The sequence below is a fragment of the Rhinatrema bivittatum genome, chromosome 8, assembly GCF_901001135.1.
Source record: "Rhinatrema bivittatum chromosome 8, aRhiBiv1.1, whole genome shotgun sequence".
NCBI classification, from domain to species: domain Eukaryota; kingdom Metazoa; phylum Chordata; class Amphibia; order Gymnophiona; family Rhinatrematidae; genus Rhinatrema; species Rhinatrema bivittatum.
In genome coordinates this window covers 253,123,484-253,149,320 of record NC_042622.1, presented here as the reverse complement: position 1 = coordinate 253,149,320, position 25,837 = coordinate 253,123,484, and the positions used below count along the sequence as shown (strand labels likewise).

The window sequence follows — 25,837 nt, the reverse complement described above, 5'->3', positions numbered from 1 at the left end:
GTAGAGGGTGTCGATAGCCAAGAAGTCGTTGATGCCGGTTGGTCACCGGTCGGTGGTCGATGCTGGCGTGAAGTTGACGGTGCCGGTTCCGACGACATCGATGCAATGGACGAAGTCGGGGTTTGAGCACGGAGGAGAAGCTCCATCTTCTCCATTCTAGCCTTGCGACCCTTCGGTGTCATTAAGGCACATTTGGTGCAGGTCAAGACATCGTGCTCGCGTCCTAGGCACATTACACAGACTTTATGGGGGGTCTGTGATAGACATGGTGCGGATACAGTCCGGGCACCAACAAAACCCAGACGCCATGGAAAAAAATCGAGTCGCGGTACGATTGACGGCCAGTAGGCCGCGAGGGCCAAACTCGATGGTAATCGATGGGAAACGGGTAAAAACTTACCGGAGTACCGCGGACTGAGAAAAATTAGAGGAGGGACCCCTGTGGGGCAACTTAACTTTAAGTAATTCCGTGAGGAAAATTCCTGTCAGGAATCTCTTCAGAGCTCCTTTACCGCGAGGCTACTGCTGCGTGGAAAAAAGAAGACTGAAGGGGGACCCCTGCTGGCTGCAGGGTTAGTGCCATGCTGGGCATGCCCCGTAGGGGCCAGTCAAAATTTCTGGAAACTTTGACAGAAGTTTTCCGTGACTGGGCTCCATCCTGTGATGTCACCCATATGTGAGGACTACCATCCTGCTTGTCCTGTGAGAATGCGGAAACTGCTTTCAGCAAAAAAGAAAGCACAGTCCTCAACGAAACCCCTGTCATCTTGCCGCCACCACTTAGTCCACTCCTCTGGCCGAGTACAGACTAGGTCCGAGTCCACATCAGCTAAAAAGGCGGCAGCAGGTTCCATAACCGCTCTGGAATTCGCCCCCGAGTCATCCACCTCCTGAGAGAGGAGTGGGCACAATAAGCAGCAGTCTGTAAAGTCATTGCTATTGCATCAAAGGCCTGTTTAAGGATGGACTCCATATGTCTATCGTGCGCATCCTTTAAGGCCGCTCCTCCCTCCACTGGGATAAGTGCTCGCTTAGAGACGGCACAGACCAGCGCATCCACTTTAAGGAAACGCAAATGTTCTCTCGCAACCAGATCCATTAAGTATAGAGCTTCTAACGCTGGTTCACCTTTAAAACTTGTTCTGGGGCGTCCCATTCCACGTCAATCAACTCCTGGATGGCTTCCAGTACTGGAAAGTAGCAAGAGGCTTTCTGTAGAGAAATCAGAAAGGGATTCTTCTTTGGTTCCATCAGAGTCCACCCCAGGAACTCCCAGTATCTTCAGGGTCTGGGAAACCAGGGCCGGCAATTCGTCTCTATGGAAAAACTAACTTGGTTCGATACAGTTCTAAACCAGGGGGAATTTCCCCATCTTCCAAGGAATCTGTATCTTCCTTTGCATCCGTGCCGAGTGGGTCCCTGCCAGGGACACCCTTTGTGAAGGAGGTCTGCCGACAGGACTGTGAGAGGGAGGGCTTACCAGCTGAGGTTTCATCCGGACAGGGGCAAGTGAAATAGCAGACTGCTCCTGTACGAAGGTTTGAAGGCCTTGAAAAAATTCCACCCAAGAGAAGGCAGCTGGATCCATGCTTAGCCCAGGAGGTATTGGGTTAGGTTCCGCTGAATTTCCCTCTCCCATAGATGACCCAGCCCCAGAGGTGCTCAGGTCCAGGGTACTTCCAGTTAAGGCTGTGGCTGACCCATCTTCTGAATGGGAGGAGCTAGGCTTAGCAAAGTCCAGGGAGGCCAATTCTCCCTGGGCTTCCTCAAAGTGCTGACATAAGCAAGGATCCAGGTAAGACTGTGCAGCTCTAATATGAAAGGCAGTGCAAACAGAAAGGCACTTATGGTTTCTTTGCTGCCGGAGCCACTGGCGATAACTATGTTTTCAGTCGGCTGTCACTTAAAATTTTATGTGCACAGATTTCGGGCACCTACACGAGCTGCGGTGAGGCGTACGCACAGCCTGTACACATAAGAACATAAGAAAATGCCATACTGGGTCAGACCAAGGGTCCATCAAGCCCAGCATCCTGTTTCCAACAGTGGCCAATCCAGGCCATAAGAACCTGGCAAGTACCCAAAAACTAAGTCTATTCCATGTAACCACTGCTTTACTTGTATTCTGCGCCTAGTAAGTTGTGCGTGTATGTATTCGCGCAGTGTTATGTGCACAACGCATGAACAGAGCAGACATGAACTGCCCCTACCGACGGTCTATGGTGGGCAATACAGAACGCACAAAGATGATTGAGATGGCACTGCCACGGCCTAACACGTGTTGTGCTGACCAAGCCTAAAGTGGGGCCTAGCCCACCGGGAGGCCGCTCAACCCGCTCAGAAGCCTACTTCCCCTTACCCCAATGGGATTGGGAATGACATTGGTACGGCGCAAGGAGACCGGAGGAAGTCTTACCGAAACCCTTCCAAAAAGTCTCTGAATCGGGAGGTAAATAGGAAAATTAGGTTCTTACCTTTGCTAATTTTCGTTCCTGTAGTACCATGGATCAGTCCAGACAGCTGGGTTATGCCTCCCCTCCAGCAGATGAGAGAAAACTGAAAGCACCCCCTAGATATACTGGTGTGCCACCTGCGATCCTTCAGTATATGAGATATCAAAGCAGAACAAAGAATCCAACCAACACAAATGCCACCCCCAAAATTTCCAAACTCAACTGAGAGTAGCGTATCATAGAGGTCAGATCAAACAGTAACCTTCAGAAAAAACAGACAAACAAACAGAACAACAAGTGGTATAGGCAACAAACCACAAAACAAAGGTAGAGCAAAGAAACACTGCAACTGTGGCGTAGAGACCTGAAAGAAGAGAATAATAGCCGAGCGTACTCCCAGAAAGAAACGGGCGGGCGTCTGGACTGACCCATGGTACTATAGGAACGAAAATTAGCAAAGGTAAGAACCTAATTTTCCTTTCCCTGTACGTACCAGGATCAGTCCAGACAGCTGGGATGTACCCAAGTCGCCTTAACTGGGGTGGGACCCTAAGAGTCCCGCTCGAAGCACGCTGCTACCAAACGACTGTGAGGACGGACCCCTGACATCCAGGCGATAATGCCTGGCAAAGGTATGCCAAGATTTCCAAGTGGCCGCCCTACATATCTCTTGGGAAGAGACCAATCGATTCTCCGCCCACGAAGTCGCCTGAGCACGCAACGAATGAGCCTTAAGCACATCCGGAACAGATTTACCGCAGCCAATGTATGTGGACGCGATGGCCCCCTTCAACCACTGTGCAATCGTAGCCTTAGATGCCGGCAGCCCCTTCTTGGGCCCATTCCACAACACGAAGAGATGATCCGACTTTCGAAATTCGTTGGTAACCTCCAAATATCGCAGGAGAACTCGCCGGACGTCCAGACGTCGCAAGTCCTTACCTGGAGGAGACCGCAAGTCCTCCGCCGAGAAGGAGGGTAGCTCAACCGTCTGGTTGACATGAAACGCCGAGACCACCTTAGGTAAAAAGGACGGCACGGTTCGCAAGGAAACACCCGAATCAGAAATACGCAAGAACGGTTCCCTGCAAGAAAGAGCCTGAAGCTCTGACACTCTCCGAGCCGAGGAAATAGCCACAAGAAAAACCGTCTTGAGGGTCAGATCCTTCAACGAAGACGAGTGTAGAGGCTCAAACGGAGCCACACACAAACCACGTAGTACCAAATTCAAGTTCCAGGAAGGACAGGGAAGCCGAAGAGGAGGACGCAAGTTCCTAACCCCTAGCAAGAACCGAGCTACATCTGGATGACACGCAAGGGAAGACCCGTCCAACTGACCTCTTAAGCATCCCAGAGCCGCCACCTGGACACGAAGCGAATTATACACCAACCCTTTTGTCAGGCCCTCCTGCAAGAACATGAGGATCTGAGGAACCGTCGAACGCTTAGGCGTGATACCCAAACCGGCGCACCAAGCATGGAAGACCTTCCAAACCCTAGCGTAAGCAAGAGTAGTAGAAGACCGACGCGCTCGAAGCAGGGTAGACACCACCGCATCCGAGTAACCTCGTTTCCTCAACTGTTTCCGCTCATAAGCCAGGCCGCCAGACAAAATCGATCCGCCAGCTCGAAAACCACTGGACCCTGACTCAGGAGGTTGGGAAGATGACCTAACCGTAGAGGGCCGTCCACCGCCAGGTTGACGAGATCCGCGAACCATGGACGACGTGGCCATTCCGGAGCCACGAGAATCACCGGACCTTGATGGGACTCTATGCGGCGTAACACCTTCCCCACCAGGGGCCACGGTGGAAACACGTACAGAAGGATGTGATGGGGCCACGGCAGTACCAGCGCATCCACTCCTTCCGACGCGTGCTCTCTTCTTCGACTGAAAAACCGCGCCGCCTTCGCATTCGCCCGAGTTGCCATAAGATCGAGGTGTGGAATCCCCCACCGCCGAACGATGAGCATCATCGCCTCCGGCGAAAGCTCCCATTCGCCGGGATCCAGATGTCGTCGACTGAGGTAGTCCGCCTGCACATTGTCTACGCCGGCAATGTGGGAGGCCGCTAGCCGCGATAGGTGGCGTTCCGCCCAGGCCATCAGCAGCGAGGCCTCCATTGCTACCGCACGACTTTTCGTGCCTCCCTGCCGATTTATGTACGCCACTGTAGTTGCGTTGTCTGACAGAATTCGTACCGCCCGGCCGCTTACCAGGGGAAGGAGGCGACGCAAGGCTAGACGCACCGCCCTGGTTTCCAGGCGGTTGATGGACCACGCGGACTGGCGTGCTGTCCAGGTGCCCTGAACAGCTCGGGATTGGCAGACCGCCCCCCAACCAGAAAGACTGGCATCCGTAGTCACCACCAGCCAAGATGGGGGTTCTAGGGTCACTCCTTGGAGCAGGTTGTTCGGATTGAGCCACCAGGCGAAACTGGAGCGGGCCTCCTCCAGTAGAGGGAGTTCCAGACTGTAATCCTCTGATCTGGGATCCCATCGAGAAAGCAGAGATCTCTGTAAGGGCCGCATATGCGCGAAGGCCCATTGCACCATCTCCATAGTAGATACCATATGACCAATAAGCTGTAAATGATCCCACACCGTGGGAGATGTGAGGTCCAGCAAACGTCGGACCAGGGCCATGAGATTGAACATGCGCTGATGAGGAAGAAAAACCTTGCCCACCGAGGTATCGAAGCGCGCGCCCAAAAACTCCAGTTGTTGAGTCGGTTCGAGTCTGCTTTTCGCGAAGTTGACTACCCAACCCAACGACTGAAGTTGACTCACTACCAGGGAAACTGCTCGTTTGCAAGCCGCGTGCGACTTTGCTCTGATGAGCCAATCGTCGAGGTAAGGGTGCACAAGTACCCCCTGCCGACGAAGAGAAGCCGCGACCACGACGAGCACCTTGGTGAACACGCGCGGCGCGGTGGCCAGACCGAAAGGGAGGGCACAGAACTGGTAATGGGACCCTAGCACCATGAAGCGTAGAAACCATTGATGACGCTCTCGGATACCGATATGGAGATAAGCCTCCGTCAAGTCCAAAGAAGCCAAATATTCTCCCTTGTGGACGGCCGCAATAACAGACCGTAGAGTCTCCATCCGAAAGCGAGGCACTCGCAGGGCCTTGTTTACCCCTTTGAGATCCAGCATGGGTCGGAAAGTACCCTCCTTTTTGGGAACCAGAAAATAAATGGAATACCGACCTGTTCGCAACTGGTCCGGCGGAACCGGAGTCACCACCCCCAGAGCCTGTAAGTGATCGAGCGTCTGAGCTATAGCCAGCCTCTTTTCCATCGGACCGCACGGCGATACCAGAAAAAGATCCCGGAGGGGACGTACAAAATCCAACTCGTAGCCGTACCGGACCACGTCGAGGACCCATTGATCCGAAGTTATTTTGACCCATTCCTCCCAAAACCGGGACAGCCGTCCTCCGATAACGGGAACGGAGGAATGGGCCTGCGCACCTTCATTGCGCGGGCTTAATGGCAGGAAAGCTTTGTGAGGAGCCTCCACGTTGAGGCCTCCTGCCCCGAAAGGAAGGAGACCAAGACTGGGTTCTTGTAGCCTGTTGTCTCTGGGAAAAGGCACCTCCTCGTCCCGCACGAAAACGCCGTTGACCCCGAAAACGAGCCCTAGCATTCCCAAACGTCCGTGATTGACGCGGCTTATCCTCCGGCAACTTATACACCTTGTTGTCGCCCAGGTCCTTAATAAGCTGATCCAACTCCTCCCCAATAAGCAACTTGCCCTTAAACGGAAAGGAGCCTAATCTCGCCTTTGAGGTGGCATCCGCCGCCCAACGACGGAGCCACAGCAACCTCCGAGCCGAAACAGCCGAGGACATGATGCGGGCCGAAGTACGCAGTAAATCATATAATGCATCCGCGGTATAAGCGACCGCAGCCTCCACACAATTGGCCTGCTCAGCCTCCCCCGGAGGAAGCTCCTGCGTGGTCAGCAACTGCTGGACCCATCGCAGGTTTGCCCTCTGCACGAGGCTGCTGCACGCCGCCGCCCGGACACCAAGGGCCGCCACATCAAAAATACGCTTCAGCAAGATCTCCAGCTTACGGTCTTGAAGATCTTTCAAGGCTATCCCACCAGTAACAGGGATAGTCGTATGTTTAACCACTGCCGTGACCGCCGAATCCACCGCCGGTGTCTTTAGGAGTTCCAAAGAATCCTTAGGTAAGGGATATAGCTTTTCCATAGCCCGAGTGACCCTCAGAGAAGACTTGGGCAGCTCCCACTCCTTGGAAATGATTTGTAAGACCTTATGATGGAACGGGAAGGTTTGAGGAGGGGCCTTAATCCCCGCCATAGCGATATCCCCCGTCGAGGTGTCAGCGTCCTGAGGGGGCGCCGTGAGCTCAAGCTCCTGGAGGACGTGAAGAATAAGGGAGCTTAATTCCTCCTTGCCAAATAGACGCAGGACCTGGGGATCATCCCCCTCCACGGGCAACTGTTCGCCCGCCGCAAGCAAGTCTGGCGGATCCAGGGGAGTCAAAGCCGGATCCGCGGCCTCTGTGTCCTCAAGCTCTCCCCTTGGGCGGGGAACACTGGTCCCTGCGGACCCCCCGCCCCTCGGCTTTCCCTGGGGCACGGAAGGTTTAGGAACCTTAGGGGGAGGAGGGACCTCTGCCTCCCAACCGGCTTCAGCCTGCAAAAAGGCTTTGTGCATCAGCAGCACAAAATCAGAAGAAAAAGGAACCGACCTTTTTAAATTTTTTTGCAGAGATCCCGAGGGAGTAGGGGCCTGAGGGCTACCCAAATCGGCCAGGGACCGCGCGTTTCGCTCGCTAGGAGAGGGGGGGAGGGAAGTATCATCTCCCGAAGCCTCCGGGTCCGACTGCCGCGTGTTCAAAATGGCCGCCGCACTGCTCCCCGAGGGAGGAGGGGCCGGAAAACGGCTTGCAGAAGCACCGCGATGCCGCGGCGAAAAAGGCAGCCCCGAATCGCTGCGGTCAGCGCTCGGCCCCCGGGAGGGTCCCTCGTCCCTGGGAAGACATCGGGGACAAAGGCCTTCCCGCGAGAGTCGCGCCCCCGTACCCGCACAGGCCACACAGGCCGAAGATCGAGGCATCGCAGGACCAACACGAGCAGCAAAAAAGAATGGCGCCAAAACTGAGGTGAGCAAACGTCTCACCCGCACAGCTCGTCGGGTGGCTCAACCACCCCCTCCGGGGTCCGAAGAGGCTCTGGCAGGCCGGGGTAACGAAAAACCAATCCACTGCCCGTGTTCAACAAACCAAAGTGGCAGAAAGGAAAGGCTTTTACAATTCTTTATTTTTATTTTTTTTTTAAATGAGACCCCCTTCAGGGTTGGGACCCCTGGAATCGGAGGGGGAGGGTGACCGGCCCACCGGTAAGCTCTCCCCCAGCCTCAAGGACAGCTAACCCGGGAACTGTCACAGGGCAGAGCCCTATGTGCCTGCCCCACACTGAGCTGAAACCGCGCTGCGCTGCAAGAAACAACAGCTACACGAACAGACAGGAGAACAGAAAGATACCAAATGATCTTGTCCCTCTAACAAAATTTCCCCTGTCTTTTCTTTTTTTTCTACAGTACCACAAACTGACCAGACCAGGACCGCAGGTTATGCCTCTCAATCTGCTGGAGTCAGAGAATATACTGAAGGATCGCAGGTGGCACACCAGTATATCTAGAGGGTGCTTTCAGTTTTCTCTCATCTGCTGGAGGGGAGGCATAACCCAGCTGTCTGGACTGATCCTGGTACGTACAGGGAACATCTTGTTTTTTTTTACTTACCTGGGTTCACGCTTACCTGCTGAGTACAGACACGGTCTTCAGCTGTGGGGGGAGAGGGCGTAGGCCATCACCGCCAAGCTCGGCTTCCTGCACCCACTGCCTTTCAGCTGCTTAAGCATCTAAGTCCATGCTGGGAACTGGCTACCGTACTAAGGCACACCTCAGAGATCACGGAAATCACCTCAGGAATTCTCAACCGGAGGAGGGGACCAGGAGAGCGGGGCTCAATCTTTTCTCCAATTTAAAAGTAGAATTTTTTCTTCCAAAAACTACAGCGATCCCCATAGGGAAAGCACGTCCTCTATCTGCTTGAGATGAAGAAATACTGAAGGGCTGCAGTCACTGCTGGGGTGTATGTAGGGTGATGTCAGCTTTGAAACTTGACTGTCTTCATCTGCTGGTAGGGGAGCATAACTCATTGGTCCTGATTCCATCTGGCTACACGCTAGGAAATAAGAAGATGGTGCTCTCACAACTTCTCTAGTATGGCTTGAGTTGAAGATTTCTGTTGATTAGGCACCTGCTTCATGTATGTGTTTACAAAGTGTTTATATAATCTGTCGAAGGTGTGATGTTACTCTACAGCTTGATGTTTCTGTATGGTGGTTTTTTGTTTTTTTTTTACTTCAATAGGATCTGAAGAAGAGCTTGATAATGAAGATCTACCTTATAGTGCTTAAGTACATTGGTGCCGAGATTTCAGCTCTGAATCGGAACATTTTTCCTGTACTGTGTCAATAGTTCCATGCAGGGGCAGTTCTATAATGAGACAGGATGAGTCGGCTGCTTCAGGCAGCAAACAATCAGGTCGATACAGTAACGTGCGGTTGAAGATTTCCCGTCTGTAATGTGCTGGGAGCGCACAATACAGACGAGTAAGGCCATCCAGCAATACAGTCTCCAGTTTCACGCGTCCTTAGCGCTTCCTAAAATAGACACATAACCCTTTCCGCACCCAGCATGTAGATGATGTGTAAATGAACGAATTAGCTGTATAATGAAGGAATTAGCTATTCCCCTCCGATACTGTAACGGGCGCTGATATTATCTCCTTAGTAACCCGCTGTTTTGCCGCGGCCTTAACGTGTTAGTTTACCGCCTCCCCCTAGTAGGTGTTAGGACTGTGAGTCTTGTAGCAAACCCATCGACACCACTTAAAATACTGAAACACAATAAAACACAATAAAAAAAAAGCGATACAGAGATGATCGAGAAAATGTAATGCTGTGGGACACATAAAAACCTGTCAGAAAAAAAAATAAAAATTTTTAAATACCTGTCGGAGGGCCGCGTGGGTCCAGGCGGGCGGCGGCGGGAGCCGGGGAGCGAGTGGTCGCGTGTAAAATCTAGGCCGCGGGCGGGTGGGCGCCTGTTCCAAGCGGCGGCGGCGGGTGGACGCGCGATAGTCTCAGACGGGCGGCGGGATCCGGGCAGAGGGAGCCAGCGGCGAAAACAGCCTCCGGCTCCCTCTGCCTGGATGAATGCACGTGACTGTCACGTGACTACTGAAATCGCACAGGCATTCATTCCGGCGGGGGCCGTGCATTCAACCAGGCAGAGGCTCCCTCTGCCTGGATGAATGGCCGTGCATTCATCCAGGCAGGCCGGCTCCCTCTGCCTGGATGAATGGCCGTGCATTCATCCAGGCAGGCCGGCTCCCTCTGCCTGGATGAATGGCCGTGCATTCATCCAGGCAGGCCGGCTCCCTCTGCCTGGATGAATGGCCGTGCGATTTCAGCGCTCAAGGCAGTCACGGCATGTGACTGCCTTGAGCGCTGAAATCGCACGGAGAGGAGAGGGGAGAAGGGACGGAGGGGAGAATCGCACGGAAAGGAGAATCGCACGGAGAGGAGGGGAGGGGAGGATCGCACGGAGAGGAGGGGAGGGGAGGATCGCACGGAGAGGAGAATCGCACGGAGAGGAGGGGAGGATCGCACGGAGGAGAATCGCACGGAGAGGAGAAGGGACTACCGTAGCAGGCCCGAGCCTTGCTACTTTTTCGGTTTTTTGGTTTTTTTTTTGCTTCGGGAGGAGGGGACTGGACGGGGCTGCAGGAGACCGGACGGGCTGCACCGGAGACTGGACGGGCTGGACCGGAGACCGGACGGGGCCAGGGAGGTAAGCGGGGGCTGGGGGAAAGTTTGCTGAGCATCGGGGAACATCTGGTACCTGTCATTTCAAATGTCATTTGAAATGACATTTGAAATAACAGATACCAGCGAGGCCGTGAAGCATTAGGCCCGCGAACCCAGGATACTGTATAGGCGCTCTATACAGTAAAATGGGTTGCGCGGTCCTAACGCTTGCCTAAGGCTTTGCAGCCGCGGCATGCATTTGCATGCAATTAGAAGAGAGTATCGGGCGCTAAGTGAAGAGAACTGTGCGTGCGGGGAGGAAGGGTGCGCCTGACACTGCCGCACTGTTTCTACCGCGGCCTTACAGTATCGAGCTGTTTGGAAGCAGCAAAAACCCCCCCCCCCCCCCAACTCCTCTAGTGGCCGCCTCACTCGGCCGCCAAAACAAAGAACTGGTGCAGAATTCCCCCCCCCCCCCCCCCACTGCGCAGCCACAGTCTCCTCTCTCTGCTCAGAAAATGGCAATGATGGAGGAAATCCCCGCTCGCGAAGATCAAGGCCTGGTGTCCCACACAGCGAAGATCAAGGCCCTGGCTCGCCCAAGGGGCATGGAAGATCTCCCGGTATACCACACAGCAAAGATCCAGGCCCTGGCGTGCTGTGCAGTGAAGATCAAGCCCCGGTAAGAGTGAGTGTTGTGAGAGAGATTGCAAGCCTGGGGTTGTGAAAGAGATCATGTGTGAGGGCGAGCATGTGTGAGGGTATTTGGAGGGGTGTGAGAGAGAGCATGTGCAGGAGTGCGCTTTCTCATCCCTCACCTCAGGCGGCGGATTGCCTTGAGCCACCCCTGGGTCCATGCCATGTTCTTTTAGAACCAGTGCCTCATGGTTCTCTGAATTTATACTGTACCTCTTTTGCATGGACGGTTCTTGGCTACGACTTTGTTTGGCATTGCACCTTTTAGGCATAGATGAGCCTCTATTTTTTGGTGCTTCTGACGACTCCTGGCTTCCCTGGAGTTGTTTTTGAACTGGTTTTCGATTTACTCTGTTTCGATGAGCTTGGGTACTCATATCAGAGTCGGAGCTCTCAGCAAACTAGTGCCCTCAGGGACAAATGTCTGCAAGGGCCATAGCTAGAAGAGTTATGATCTGATCTTGGGCATTTCAGACAAAGGGAAAATAAATCTAGCATGGACATTTTGCATCCACATTGTTGACAGTTTTTGAATGGGCTTTTCCCGTTCTCTCTTTCAGCGTCACTGCAAAATTTAAGAATGCCTATGGAGAAGAGACTGTTTCCGACCATTCACTGTAGTGGATGAAAATAGACTGAGGACACTCGTGCGTGGGGGATGCTAGTGCAGGAAGGCCCACACATGCTCGGAAAAGTAAAGTCAAACTTTCTGGGTTTTGAGAGAAAATAACCTGACTCTGTGCTATCAGATGATGTCACCAAACTTGTCTGGCAATTTGTTATGCTTGCCCACAGAGAATATGTTTAGTGACCCTATCTGCTTTGTGTTTTTATTTTGTGATCAAATCATGGAGAAATCTGTGAAACTCATTTACACAGTCTTTTCAATGACAATAGCAGAGGAGTAAGTCCAGACTTATTCATGATCTTTGGTAATTTGCACCTAACAGTGATTTTGTATTCCTATATTTTTAAATTTGTGTGTTCTTTTGGTGTGTCAACATATATGTTAGCCTGCAGGGTTAACATATATACAAGTCGCAAGGTTGCTGATACCTATTTTCCAGTCTAGGAATGCATCAATGATTCTCTTCAGAGAAAGTAATAAGAACCTCTCATTGGATTTACAGAGACAAAAATCGCTCCCCATATCCCCTCAAAACACACTTTTCCCAACCCCCAGCCGTCTCTTCTCCAAGCTGAAAAGTCCTAACCTCTTTAGTCTTTCCTCATAGGGGAGCTGTTCCATTCCCCTTATCATTTTGGTAGCCCTTCTCTGTACCTTCTCCATCGCAATTATATCTTTTTTGAGATGCGGCGACCAGAATTGTACACAGTATTCAAGGTGCAGTCTCACCATGGAGCAATACAGAGGCATTATGACAAGCATTATGACCAAGCCACAGGACTAGCCTATTTATGAGCCCATCTTTAAGGGTTTACAATATATGCAGATAATTTTATTTATTTATTTAAAAAAATTTTCTATACCGTCGCTAAGTTATATACCATCGCAACGGTTTACAAATAGGCACATACACTAAGATTAGTAAATCTAACAGGTGCCAATAAAGTTCGGTTACAATTTCATAAATAAAATCATTATTTGAGTAATGTTGGTCTAGTCCAGGTATATTATTGAGTTACTATCTCTTTGAGATATTACTTCTTAAATGTAGGATTGAGTAAATTCATTCTATCTGCATTACTCTGTACTTTCATTCTCTACCCTCCACACTCTTTAGAGAAGGCTTTTTTAAAGAGCCATGTTTTTAGATTTTTCTTAAAAGTTTTGAGATTATTCTGTAATCTGAGTTCAGGGGGCATCGTGTTCCATAGTATGGGCTCAGCTAATGATATAGCCCTTTCTCTCACTTGGATTAATTTTGCTGGCTTTACTGAAGGGATTGTTAGTAGTGCTTTGTTTGCTGAGCGGAGGTTTCTTTGTGGAACGTGTACTCGTAAGGCTGTGTTTAGCCAGTCTGCTTCTTTATCATATATTAGTTTGTGTATGGTACATAAGGCCTTGTATTTTATCCTGTTTTCGATGGGTAACCAATGTAAGTCTGCTAGAGTTTCGGTTATATGGTCCCTCCTCTTTTTTCCCGTCATTATTCTGGCTGCAGTATTTTGAAGTATCTGGAGTGGTCTTATCGATGTGCTTGGGAGTCCTAGTAAGAGTGCATTGCAGTAGTCAGTGCTGGAAAAGATAAGTGTTTGCAATACTGTTCTGAAGTGGGCGGGTGTGAGTAATGGTTTCAATCTTCTGAGGGCCAAAAGTTTTGCGTAGCCTTCTCTTACTTTTATAGATATGTGTTGCTTCAGGTTGATTTCTGGGTCCATTATTACTCCCAGATTCCTTACTTTTCGGCTAGCTCAATTTTTTGGTTATTTCTTAGGGTTATTGGTGTTTGAATGATTTCAGTATGTTTTCTCTCTAGGTGAAGGAATTCAGTTTTGTCAATGTTGATGACCAGTTCCATTTAGTTTAGTAGTTGTTTAATTATGTCTAGGTACATGTTGGCTAGACTTAATGTTTTTTCAATTGTGTCGTCTATTGGTAGAATTAATTGAATGTCGTCTGTGTAAATGTAATGTATTATCCCTAGGGCTGCCAGCAGATGACATAAGGGTAGCATATATATGTTAAAGAGGGTAGCAGACAGCGCTGAACCCTGAGGTACTCCTGTTTCAAGTTTAAATTTTTCTGATAATGAGTTTTTTATCTGGACTTGAAAGAACCTGTTTAGGTAGGATCTGAACCAGTTTATTGTTTTGTCACATAATCCAATTTCTTCAAGTCTTTTTAGTAGTATTCTGTGGTTTACTGTATCAAAGGCTGCAGATAAGTTGAGCATTATAAGGATGTAATGTTTACTGTTATCAAAACCTCTTAGTATGTTGTCTGTTAGAGAGAGAAGTAATGTCTCAGTGCTGTAGTGTTTTCGGAAGCCGTGTTGTGACACGTACAGTATATTATTATTGTCTAGGTGTTCAGCTAGCTGTTTCTGTACTGATTTCTCTATTAATTTTGTTAATAATGGGAGGTTTGAGACTGGGCGGTAGTTAATGAGGATTAGTGGGTCACTGTTTTTCTTTTTGATGATTGGTTTAATGATTGCCCCTTTTAGTGTATCTGGCATTAATCCTTCAGTTAGGGATAGGTTTATGATATTAGTTAGTGTTGGGGTTACTACATTGGTAATCTTTTTTATCTCATTTGTTGGTATTGTATCGATTTTATGTGGAGCAGGGTTTATATTTTTTATCATTGATTCAACTTCTTGTTCTGATATTTCTATAAATGAGGACCATATGTTAACATCTCTCTTTTGCATTACAATTGCTTGTTTGCTATTTTTTGGGAGTTTGTTTCTTAGGTTTAATATTTTGTCACTAAAAAATTTAGCTAATTCATTGCATTTTGATTCAGGAAGACTTTGAGGTGATTCTTGTTTGTCATTTGTGAGATTTGTTACTATGGAGAATAAGGTTCTTGGGTTATTGGCAAACTTTTCTATTTTATTGGAATAGTATTCTTTTTTAGTATTAAGGATCAGTTGTTTGTAGGAGGCTAGATGTTTCCTGAATTTGGTTAGGTTTTCAATTGTTTTGTGTTTTCTCCAGTTTTTTTCAAATTTTCTGAGCTTTCTTTTTGCATCTTTTATTTTTGAATTATGCCAGTGGTTATTTTGTTGTGTTTCTTTGATAGTTATTGTTTTGATGGGGTTTATTTCATTGGCTATTTTCTTGGTTGAGTCTAACCAGAGTTCCGTAGCTGAGTTACAATCATTAAGTGTTATGTCTTTTAGTTCTTCTTCTAATTTGTCCTTTAGTTCATCGTTGTTATAGGGTGGTCGATATTTAATTTCTATGGGATTATGAGTTTGTATGGTCTGGGGATTGAGAATATTAATATTGGACTGAATAAGGAGGTGGTCAGACCAAGGAATTTGTGTGTAGCTTGTTGCTAAGTGTTCTAGATAGTTGCTATTTATGAATGTTAGATCAAGTGAGTGTCCGGCTCTGTGTGTTGGTTTATCGGTTATTAGTGAAAATCCTAGTGCTGTCATGGCATCCATTAGTGTCTACTAGAAAACTGTTTAGATATGATGTAATCCTAATGAAAACTTCTAAATAACATCATATAAACCAGGGGTTTTTTTTGCCATTGCCGTCTTATAGTTAATGAGACCTCATATACTGTGGCGGGCTTTTCATACAGAAGCCCCGTAAAGCCACTATAAAGGGTGTGCGGTGATGTAATGACTGTTACACCATCTTGATTTTATAATCATCGGTCTCTCGGAAGGTTTGTATTTGTAACAACAACTTGTGTCAGTTTACAATTTGAAGGCAGTAAAATTTTGCACTTATCGTAGCGAGGTGTTGCAGCTGGGATATAACGCTGGCGATGGCCCGACACGGCTCGTGTTTCTGTGAACCTTCTTCAGGGGCCGCGCTATGCCAATGCTATAATGTAATGAAAAGAAATTATAGAAGCCAAATAGGTAATGACATAGACATAAACATTTGCTGCATGATACCTACGATTCCCGATACTGCCAACAGGTTCCGCTACTAGGCTGCAGCTATTCTCGGGCAGCAGGATCCGCCATCTTAACGCTGTTAGTTATGTACCTACCGCAATGGGCGGGATCGGTAAGTAGTGACGTCAAAGATACTGATTTGAAACATTTGGAGCACTAAATGAGCGACGACCACTCAACAGAATCATTGAGACCTGAAAGAAATTGTGAAGCCAAAGTGTAAATCCACCACTGTTCACGAAGGTTCAAAAAATGATTGGAGTCACCTCTGTGAAGATTAGGGGATATCTGTTCTAAGATTGTCCATCGGAGCTGACCGAAACTGTGTCCAAATTGTATACAATGATTCAGCATAGGTGCCTCCAAATTGACAGTGTTGAGGCGGCTACGATGCTCAAACAGCCGTGTTTTAATTTTTCTACTAGTGCGTCCAACATATACGAGCTGACAAGGGCATTGTATAAGATAAACCACCCATGAAGAGTTGCAGGTCGTCATGGATCTTTTATGATATACGTGTTCCATCTGGGGATGTTGCCAGAAAGATCCCTCCATGGTGATGGAACACATATCACACTTGCCGCAGCAGGTGTGACTGCCTTGCAGTCTAGCATTGGTATGTTGGATAACTGAAGCACGCACTACATAATCTCTCAGATTTTTGCTCCGTTGATATGCAAACATGGGTGATTCAGAGAATATAGGGTGTAGTTCTTCAACTACACCCTATATTCTCTGAATCACCCATGTTTGCATCACCATGGAGGGATCTTTCTGGCAACATCCCCAGACGGGACACGTATATCATAAAAGATCCATGACGACCTGCAACTCTTCATGGGTGGTTTATCTTATTCAATGCCCTTGTCAGCTCGTATATGTTGGACGCACTAGTAGAAAAATTAAAACACGGCTGTTTGAGCATCGTAGCCGCCTCAACACTGTCAATTTGGAGGCACCTATGCTGAATCATTGTATACAATTTGGACACAGTTTCGGTCAGCTCCGATGGACAATCTTAGAACAGATATCCCCTAATCTTCGCAGAGGTGACTCCAATCATTTTTTGAACCTTCGTGAACAGTGGTGGATTTACACTTTGGCTTCACAATTTCCTTCAGGTCTCAATGATTCTGTTGAGTGGTCGTCGCTCATTTAGTGCTCCAAATGTTTCAAATCAGTATCTTTGACGTCACTACTTACCGATCCCGCCCATTGCGGTAGGTACATAACAGCGTTAAGATGGCGGATCCTGCTGCCCGAGAATAGCTGCAGCCTAGTAGCGGAACCTGTTGGCAGTATCGGGAATCGTAGGTATCATGCAGCAAATGTTTATGTCTATGTCATTACCTATTTGGCTTCTATAATTTCTTTTCATTACATTATAGCACTGGCATAGCGCGGCCCCTGAAGAAGGTTCACAGAAACACGAGCCGTGTCGGGCCATCGCCAGCGTTATATCCCAGCTGCAACACCTCGCTACGATAAGTGCAAAATTTTACTGCCTTCAAATTGTAAACTGACACAAGTTGTTGTTACAAATACAAACCTTCCGAGAGACCGATGATTATAAAATCAAGACGGTGTAACAGTCATTACATCACCGCACACCCTTTATAGTGGCTTTACGGGGCTTCTGTATGAAAAGCCCGCCACAGTAAATGAGGTCTCATTAACTATAAGACTACAATGGCAATGGCAAAAAAAACCCTGGTTTATATGATGTTATTTAGAAGTATCCATTAGTGTCTGGCATGTGTTAGAAAGGGGTTGGATGTCCTCTCATTGGATTTACAGATAATTCTTCACACTGTATCTAATCCTGCAATGAATTTTGCCTCCCTATAGATCTCTATACTACTGTATATAAGCTGATGCTTGCGGTCTTTGATATGATTCGACTAATCCTCTCAAATATACACCTCAACACAGAGCCTGGTCAACCCAGAAAAAGTATAATATAGAGGCAGGAAAATCAATTTGAAAAGCCTGCAGCTGTCTCCTGCATTTGAAGTTTTCTACAAATGAATGAGAGATGACAAAAGCAGAGCCAAAACAGGGCTGCTCTCTGTGGAACAGCAATTGGAAGCAGGGAAAAGTGATCAGGAAATGAGCTTGAAATGGAAACTGACATCTTTAATTGTAGTGTTTATGGAGCTGAAAGATGTGTGGAACAGATTGTGAAATATCAGCATTGATTTCTTGCTCTCAAGTCTGCAAAGCTTTACAGAACCGACTTGTAATGTATGGCGAATGTGGCACAACACTACACCAAGGGAAGCAGTGTATAAATGGGGGGAGCTTTTGCATGCCAGAAATGTGCACCTTCACTCTGCAGTTTTCACCTGCAAACACATTCCTATGGTAAGCATACCTGAATCAATGCATATCATAACAAACTGACCTGATTTTGTGCACCCAAAACTAAGCAACTATCAAACAGGCCAATTCACTACGGTGTGCTCAGGCCAAGCGCACAGTTAGCCCCTGTTTGGACACGTGTTTTCGACAAGCTATTATTACCCCTTATACAGTAAGGGGTAGTAATAGTGTGTGGAAAACGCACATCCAACCCCCCTCCCCCCCGAAACTAATAGCGCCCTCAACATGCAAATGCATGTTGATGAGCCTATTAGTTAATCCCGCACGATACAAAAAGTAAAATGTGCAGCCAAGCCGCACATTTTACTCTCAGAAATTAACGCCTGCCCTTAATTTCATATTAAGTCAGAGGGTGTACAGAAAAAACTGCTTTTCTGTACACCCTCCGACTTAATATCGCTATATTAAGTCGCTATGATATTAAGTCGGAGGCCCCAAAAATAAAAAAAAAATAAAAAAATCTGTCCACGGCCCGCGGGTTGGAAAACAGACGCTCAATTTTGCTGGCGTCCGTTTTCCGAACCTGTGGCTGTCAGCGGATTCGACAACCGACACCAGTAAAATTGAGCGTTGGCTGTCAAATCCGCTGACAGCCACCGCTTCTGCCAATAAGGAGGCGCTAGTGTCCCTAGCGCCTCCTTATTGGCAGAAGCGGGTAGCTGCCCAGGCCTCTCTCCTAGGCACGCAATTCAAGAATCGCATGCCTAGGAGAGAGGCCTGGGCGCATGTTGGGAGAGTGGGCGCTCGCCTCAAAGCGCTGGCTCTCCCGCATATTTTACTGAATCAGCCCAATAGTTTCCAAATGCAAACAAAAGGGATACAAAGACTGCATATGCAAAATTGTAAAACTGCTGAAGAGAGACAAGGGAGGAAAATGGACTAGGTAGTGCCTGTTGTGCAACTCCAGATGAGGCTGTTAGGCTACTCGCAATCATAGATCATCAGATATTGCTTGTGTGTCAAAAAAGTGACACAATATGCAGCATACAAGTGTCTGTAAAATATGCTTGCATAAGTGTATATAAATGCCTATGTATGCATACAAATATGTTAAAATGTACATATACTGCCTTAACTATTAAGGATGAGCATTAGGGAGAAACAAAACAGGAAATGAGACAAAATTTTCTATTTCATTTCCGGTCGTTTTCAAAACGGAACAAGTTAAATTCTGACAAAGTTTCATCCAAATCTCGTTTCGTTTTGAAAACTGATTAAAAGTAAAAAGTAGCTGGACAGGCATAGGCACGAAGCCTGGGCCTAACCTAGGCAATAGGCCAAGACCCAAAGCAGGGATCCTGGCCTATGTCGAGTGCAACTCCAGCGCCTCGGCCTAGGCTTGAAGCCTGGGCCTATGCCCAAGTGCAACACCGGTGTCTTGGCCTAGGCCCTGGCCTGATGCCGGGTCCTCAGTCGAGACCCGAGCAAAGGCCCAGGCCTGGGAAATTTCCTATCCCTCTCCCTCTAATTACTGATTCTGACATCTCATCCTGACCCGGAGACCGGGTCCAGACATCAGGGCCTCAGAACAAGGCTCTGTCCCAACCCTCGATGACAGGGCTCAACCTAGAAGCTGGGTCCCAACACCTCAGAGATCCTCTTCATAGGTCTTTCTTTGATCTTCGTACTTCAAATGGTGGGGTCCGCTAGAGGACACACTGGTGTTAATTAACACCAGCACATCCTTGCCAGTGGATGCATGTAATGCATGGCAGTACGGTTAATTCCTGTGCATCCCCGAGCGGATGCCGCCATTTGAAGTACGAAAATCTAAGAAAGATGACTTACGAAGAGGACCTCTGAGGCCTGGGCTCCCATCCTGGACCTGACCCTGGGCCAGGCCCTCGAGTCAGGACCAGGCTCTGGCCTAGGTCCAGGCCTTCAAAGCCTGGGCCTTGCATAGGGACTAGGCTGAGGTCACGGCAACTTACTGTGGTCTAGGCTTACGCAAGATTCTAGGCCCTAAGTACGGCCCAGGTCTAGGTCTAGGTCAGTGGATATCCCCCAGACTGGGTAAGTGGGGGCTGGGGAGGATCCTTGACCTGGCATTTTTCAGGGTGGGATGGATAAGGGGGTACAGGAGGCCTCGGGATCCACATTTTTTTTCCTGTTTCTGAGGGGGGGAGGGGGGGTTAATTTAATTTTTTTAAAAACTAAAGAAATGAAACAAACATTACACGAAATCAAATTCATGGAGAACCTCCCCACCCCTAAAAAAAACACAAAAAAAATGAAAACGTTTCTACTTCCCTCCCCTATTAACCATTATTATTAAAGGAGTTCATACCTGTGGTAAGTGGACTTTGATTCTGCACATACAAAATGTGCATAACAGATTATGCACTTCAGTTCTGTTTATCTTCCGTAGTAGTGGCAGGTTATCTGTTGCTTAACAGGATCTCACTGCACTTCTTATGCTTTGACTGGGTGAAGGCATAAGAATATGTGAAAGAAATGCACATCTTCTCCTATCAAAGTCTGTTTGCAGCTGATCCAACACTGTTGGATTGTTGAAAAATGCTGTGGGCAAGTCCTATGCTCTCAGATTTTAAAGGAGAGGTCAATGTAGGCAGCTAAGCCCCAGGGACTACCCCCTCACCAAGAGATAGACCTACAATGCAACTTCAGTCCAAGGGTCCATACAAAGACATTCGTTCTGGCCAGTGTGGCAACCTCTTTTTGATGAAGCCATGACAATAAAAGCAATTTCATTTCACTAGCGCCAGACACAAATCTCAGCTTACTGAGGCCAAGCAGCACAATATTAATCTGCTGCACCCAAAACCTGTTGCGACCGTCGCTGCCCAACGTCTCCACTATGCCACCTTACCTCTTTGGTGACTCCCTTTTTGCCTGTTGGAAGTTTGGCTGCCGCGGTGTCTTCTTGCCGTTCTCCTCTGGCGACCCCGGACTGGCTGGACGCTGCACATGGCTATGTTTCCCAGCAGCCTAAGGGTGCGCGTGCGGCATGGCCCCGACTCAAGTACCAGCAGTGGCGCGAACCTCAGGGGCGTCCCCCTGAGGTGACGTCATCCTCTCCGGATATTTAAGGTCTCAGAAATCGCTAACGTATTGAATTAGCAAGGTCTACTACGGGCTTTCCTCCAGGTATCAGCGGATGGGATTCGCTCTCCGCATACCTTGCTACTCTGCCTCCTCGGACTTACCAGGGGTACTCCCTCCTCGAGGGCCCTCGTTCCCAGACTTGCTACTGAATATCACTTCTGCCAGGAAGTCATCGCTGTCTACAACACCAGTGAGTTACCATTGCTCTCTCAGAGCGTTCCCTGGAACCAGGTACTCGCTCCTCGAGGGCCTACTTCATTCCAGCTCCTGGGCTGCTTCTAAGAGACTACTGTGAGAGTATTACCATCAAGGTTCTGTTCCTGAACTCTGCATACTCTGCCTACTCACTATATTCAGTTTCTCTACAGCTCAGTTATCCAGGATCGCTGTTCCAGTATCTGAGGGACTATAGCCCAGCCGGGCACTTCCAGCTCACTACTGCCACCTCTGGTGGTTCCATATACTGTTTAATAAAAGAACTAGTGTGTGTCTGTCTCCATACTCTGAGCCTGACCGGTGGTCCCTCTTGGGATCTTCCCCAGAGGGCATGGTCATCTGCCACCAGCCCAAGGATCCACCCACAACTACCACGAACACTAACAAAACCTAAAGTGCGTGAGTGGGAAACAAACCCCTGTCCTGCAGAACTGGCTGTCCCATCATCTTTCATGTAGTGGTAAGAACTTGTAGGCAGCAGGTGACCTAAGTTATTATTAAATGATAGGAGTCGGGTGCCACCAGACTAACAGTTATCCTTCTGATTATTATTATATGTATATTCTTCTTTTATTGCTATTGTTTTTATGATTATGTGTTTTTGTTTCTCTATTTTTGTTTATGTACTGATTGTGATATTGTTTTTTAATCTAATTATGCAATTTACTGTAAACCGCTTTTATTGTATTAACCAATTATGTGATACACAAGTTTTTAAAATAAACTGAATTTAGACCATTTATAATCAGGAGAATCCAAGTGGTTCACATACAAAAATACAAAACGAAAAAAAGGTGATACTCACTGGCATGGACTTGCATGCAGCACTTGGCACAAGATATGAGAAGGCTGGTTCCATCCTCCCCAATATAGGAGTTAGCAGGAAGAGGTTCAGTGTTCACCCCACTGGATGTGAAGCACATCTCTGGGATCAGTGGCTTCGTCTTCTGTCCACACTTGGATACTGGGATCATGGAACTGGTCTCTCCCAGAGAGGGAGAGTCCTGAGTGGTTTCCTTACCCACCTATCAGGGAACGTGAAAGGAAGGAGAACAAAAACCTATATAAAACCCTCCTTTATCTAACCACAAGCCTATCACGCTTTCTAGTAGCAAATAAAGAAAATAGTAAATTAAAAAATGTACATGACTACCAAATACACACAAAAAAAATGTCTCTGTCACTCTCACTACAGAATGGTAACAGGAAAGCCTAAAGAAATATTTTGATCAACTAAACAATTCTCCAAGATAGTTTTTTTCCAACACTTGACGACTATAGGAAGGAAGGTCCAGATCTTTCACATATCTTTAGATTCAGATGCACATCCCACTAAGATTGCAGAACCCTATAAAAGCACAGATGATGAAAACTAGAAAGACCAAAAAAAAACCCCACACCATAATTCAACTCATCTTCATAGGAACCCACTTCCTGGCCATGGCTATCAGGCTCTGCTCCCCCACTTCAATCCTACTCCAAGCACTGACAGTCCACTTGCTGACTTTGGACATGTAGCAAAATTGCTTACCTTGTAATAAGTGTTATCCCAGGACAGCAGGATGTAGTCCTCACATATAGGTGACATCATTGATGGAGCCCTATTGCGGAAAACTTTCTGTCAAAGTTTCTAGAAACTTTTGACTGGCCCTGTGAGGCCACCGAGTATGCCCAGCATGCCATGATATTCTCTGCCACAGGGGTCTCTCTTCAGTCTCGTATGTAGCAATAAGCTTTAGCAAAAATAAAATAATAAAACATATCGGACCCAACTCCACGGTGTGGTGGGTGGGTTTCTTGAGGACTACATCCTGCTGTCCTGGGATAACACCTATTACAAGGTAAGCAATTTTGCCCTATCCCAGGACAAGCAGGATGCTAGTCCTCACATATGGGTGATTAGCAAGCTAGAGGCCGAGTCATTTTGTAGTGAAGCAACAGTGAAGTATTGTTGTTGAAAATGAGGCAGCCGAAGATCACAGCAGATTGGATGTAGAAGGAGTTGGGATTAAACTGGAAACAAGTTCTTTAAGGACAAATTGTCCATATGCTGAATCTTGTTGTCCTTACAGTAAGGAGCTGCAAAGGTGTGAAGAGAACTCCATGTTGCTGCTTTACATATGTCAAGAATTGGTACTGAACGATAGTGTGCTACTGAGGTTGACATTGCTCTTACTGAATGCACCTTTACTCGTCCTTGGAGAGGAAGGCCTGCTTTTTCATAGCAAAACTATATGCAATCTGCTATCCAATTGCTTTACCCGGTTTGTTTGGATCATGAGATACAAAGATTTGAGTGAATTTCCTGTGGACTGCAGTGCGGTCTAAGTAAAAGGCTAGCGCACGCTTACAGTCCAAGGTATGTAATGCCCGTTCTTGGTGAGAATGAGGCCTTGGAAAGAATGTGGGTAAAACTATAGATTGGTTCAAGTGGAATTCCGTAACTACTTTGGGAAGGAATTTTGGATGTGTATGGAGAACCACTCTGTCATGTAGGAATTTTGTATAGGGTGAGTACGTGACAAGTGCTTGTAACTCACTAACCCTTCTAGCGGATGTAATGGCTATAAGGAAGATAGTCTTCCATGTGAGAAATTTAAGATCAAAGGAATTCATGGGTTCAAAAGGAGAACGCATGAGTTTTGTTAAGACCAAATTCAGGTCCCATTCTGTGACCAGTGGCCGAATTGGTGGTTTAAGGTGAATTAAACCTCTCATAAATCTACTGACAAGAGGAGGTATAGATATTGGTGCATCTCCCATCTTGTTATGGTAAGCTGAGATTGCACTTAAATGTACTCTTACAGATGATGTCTGTAGACCAGAATCTGAGAGATGGTATAAGTAGTCTAGTAGAGAGGTTGTGGGGCAGGAGAAAGGGTCAATACTCTTTTGCATGCAACACACAGCAAACCTTTTCCATTTCGAAGAATAATTCTTTCGTGTTGAAGGTTTACGTGAAGCTATAAGCACTTGAGATACATTGGTTGAAAGATTGAGTGGTTGTAAAATCAAGCTTTCAACATCCATGCTGTCAGGGATAGGGATTGAAGGTTGGGATGGCGCAACCGACCCTGATCCTGAGTTATGAGATTGGGAGCTACACCCAGGCGAATTGGTTCTCTGATCGAGAGGTCTAGAAGTGTGGGAAACCATACTTGTCGAGGCCAATACGGGGCTATGAGTATCATGGACCCCTTGTCCTGTTGTAGCTTCACTAGAGTTTTGGTTATGAGTGGTATCAGAGGATACGCTTATAGAAGGCCTGCGTTCCAAGGGCAAGCAAAGGCGTCCTTGGCTAGTTGGTGATTCTGTCTGTGCAGAGCGCAGAATTTGTCCACTTTGTGATTCAGGCATGACGCAAAGAGGTCTATTGTTGGTTGTCCCCAACGTTGAAATATCCTGGTCGCTATTTAGGGATCCAGGGACCATTTTTGTGGTTGGAACTGACGACTGAGTCGATCTGCCACTACGTTGTGAATGCCTGCCAGATAAGTGGCCCGGAGAAACACTGAGTGTGTCAGGGCCCAGTCCCAAATCTGTGCAGCTTCTTGATACAAGCCCGTACCTCCCTGTTTGTTGATGTACCACATGGCTACTGTGTTGTCCGTTTGGATCAGAAAAGTCTTGTGTGAAAGACAGTCCTTGAACGCATGCAGTGCAAAACGTATAGCTCGAAGTTCTAGCAAATTGATTTGAAATATTGCTTCGAGTGTTGTCCAAGTACCCTGGGTTTGGAGATTGTTTATGTGAGCTCCCCAACCCAAGGTGGATGCATCTGTAGTTAAAATTATCTGTGGGACTGGTTGCTGGAAGGGTAGGCCCTTGCGCAAGTTTTCCTTGTTCGCCCACCAAAGTAGAAATGAACGTAGCTGGTGGGTTACTTGAATTGGAGAGTACAGTGGTTGAATGGCTTGGATCCATTGTGCTCTTAAAGTCCATTGAGTTACCCTCAGGGTTAACCTTGCCATAGGAGTGACATGAACTGTGGAAGCCATGTGGCCTAACAAGGTTAGAAACTGATGAGCTGTTGCTTGTTGCTTTGAGTGAATAGAGTTTGCCAGTAGGGAAAGTGTGTCTGCCTGATCCCCGGGTAGAAAAGCTTTTGAAAGTATGGTGTTCAATTCTGCTCCTATGAGTTGAAGCAGGTGAGACGGAATGAGATGGGATTTTTGATAATTGATGAGAAAGCCCATGGAGTAAAGTAGAGTAATTGTTTGGTTGAGAGAAGTTAGTGCTCCTTGTTGAGATTGAGAAAACTCACAAGGCTCCTGCTCCGCGATGCCTACAGCAGTGCGGAAAAACAAAGACCAAAGAGAGACCCCTGTGGCAGAGAATATCATGGCATGCTGGGCATGCTCAGTGGCCTCACAGGGCCAGTCAAAAGTTTCTAGAAACTTTGACAGAAAGGTTTCCGCAATAGGGCTCCATCAATGATGTCACCCATATGTGAGGACTAGCATCCTGTTTGTCCTGGGATAAATTTGAGTTATGAAGCAGGTGTAACTGGTCATGGAGAATGAGGAACAAAATTATGTATATAAAATCACCAACATTTCCTTAATCTAGGGCTAAACAGCTAGAACTCTAAATGAACCATTTGAGCAACCTGTTTGA

The 25,837-nt window shown here is 47.6% G+C and overlaps 1 protein-coding gene across 1 annotated transcript in view; it reads right to left on the bottom strand.

The window, feature by feature from the left end:
- Positions 1 to 25,837, bottom strand: part of KDM4B (lysine demethylase 4B) — a 735,609-nt gene that overhangs the window by 182,356 nt on the left and 527,416 nt on the right. The window contains 1 exon segment of the mRNA XM_029614587.1: positions 22,026 to 22,245. Within this exon segment, the coding sequence (XP_029470447.1) occupies positions 22,026 to 22,245 (220 nt within the window).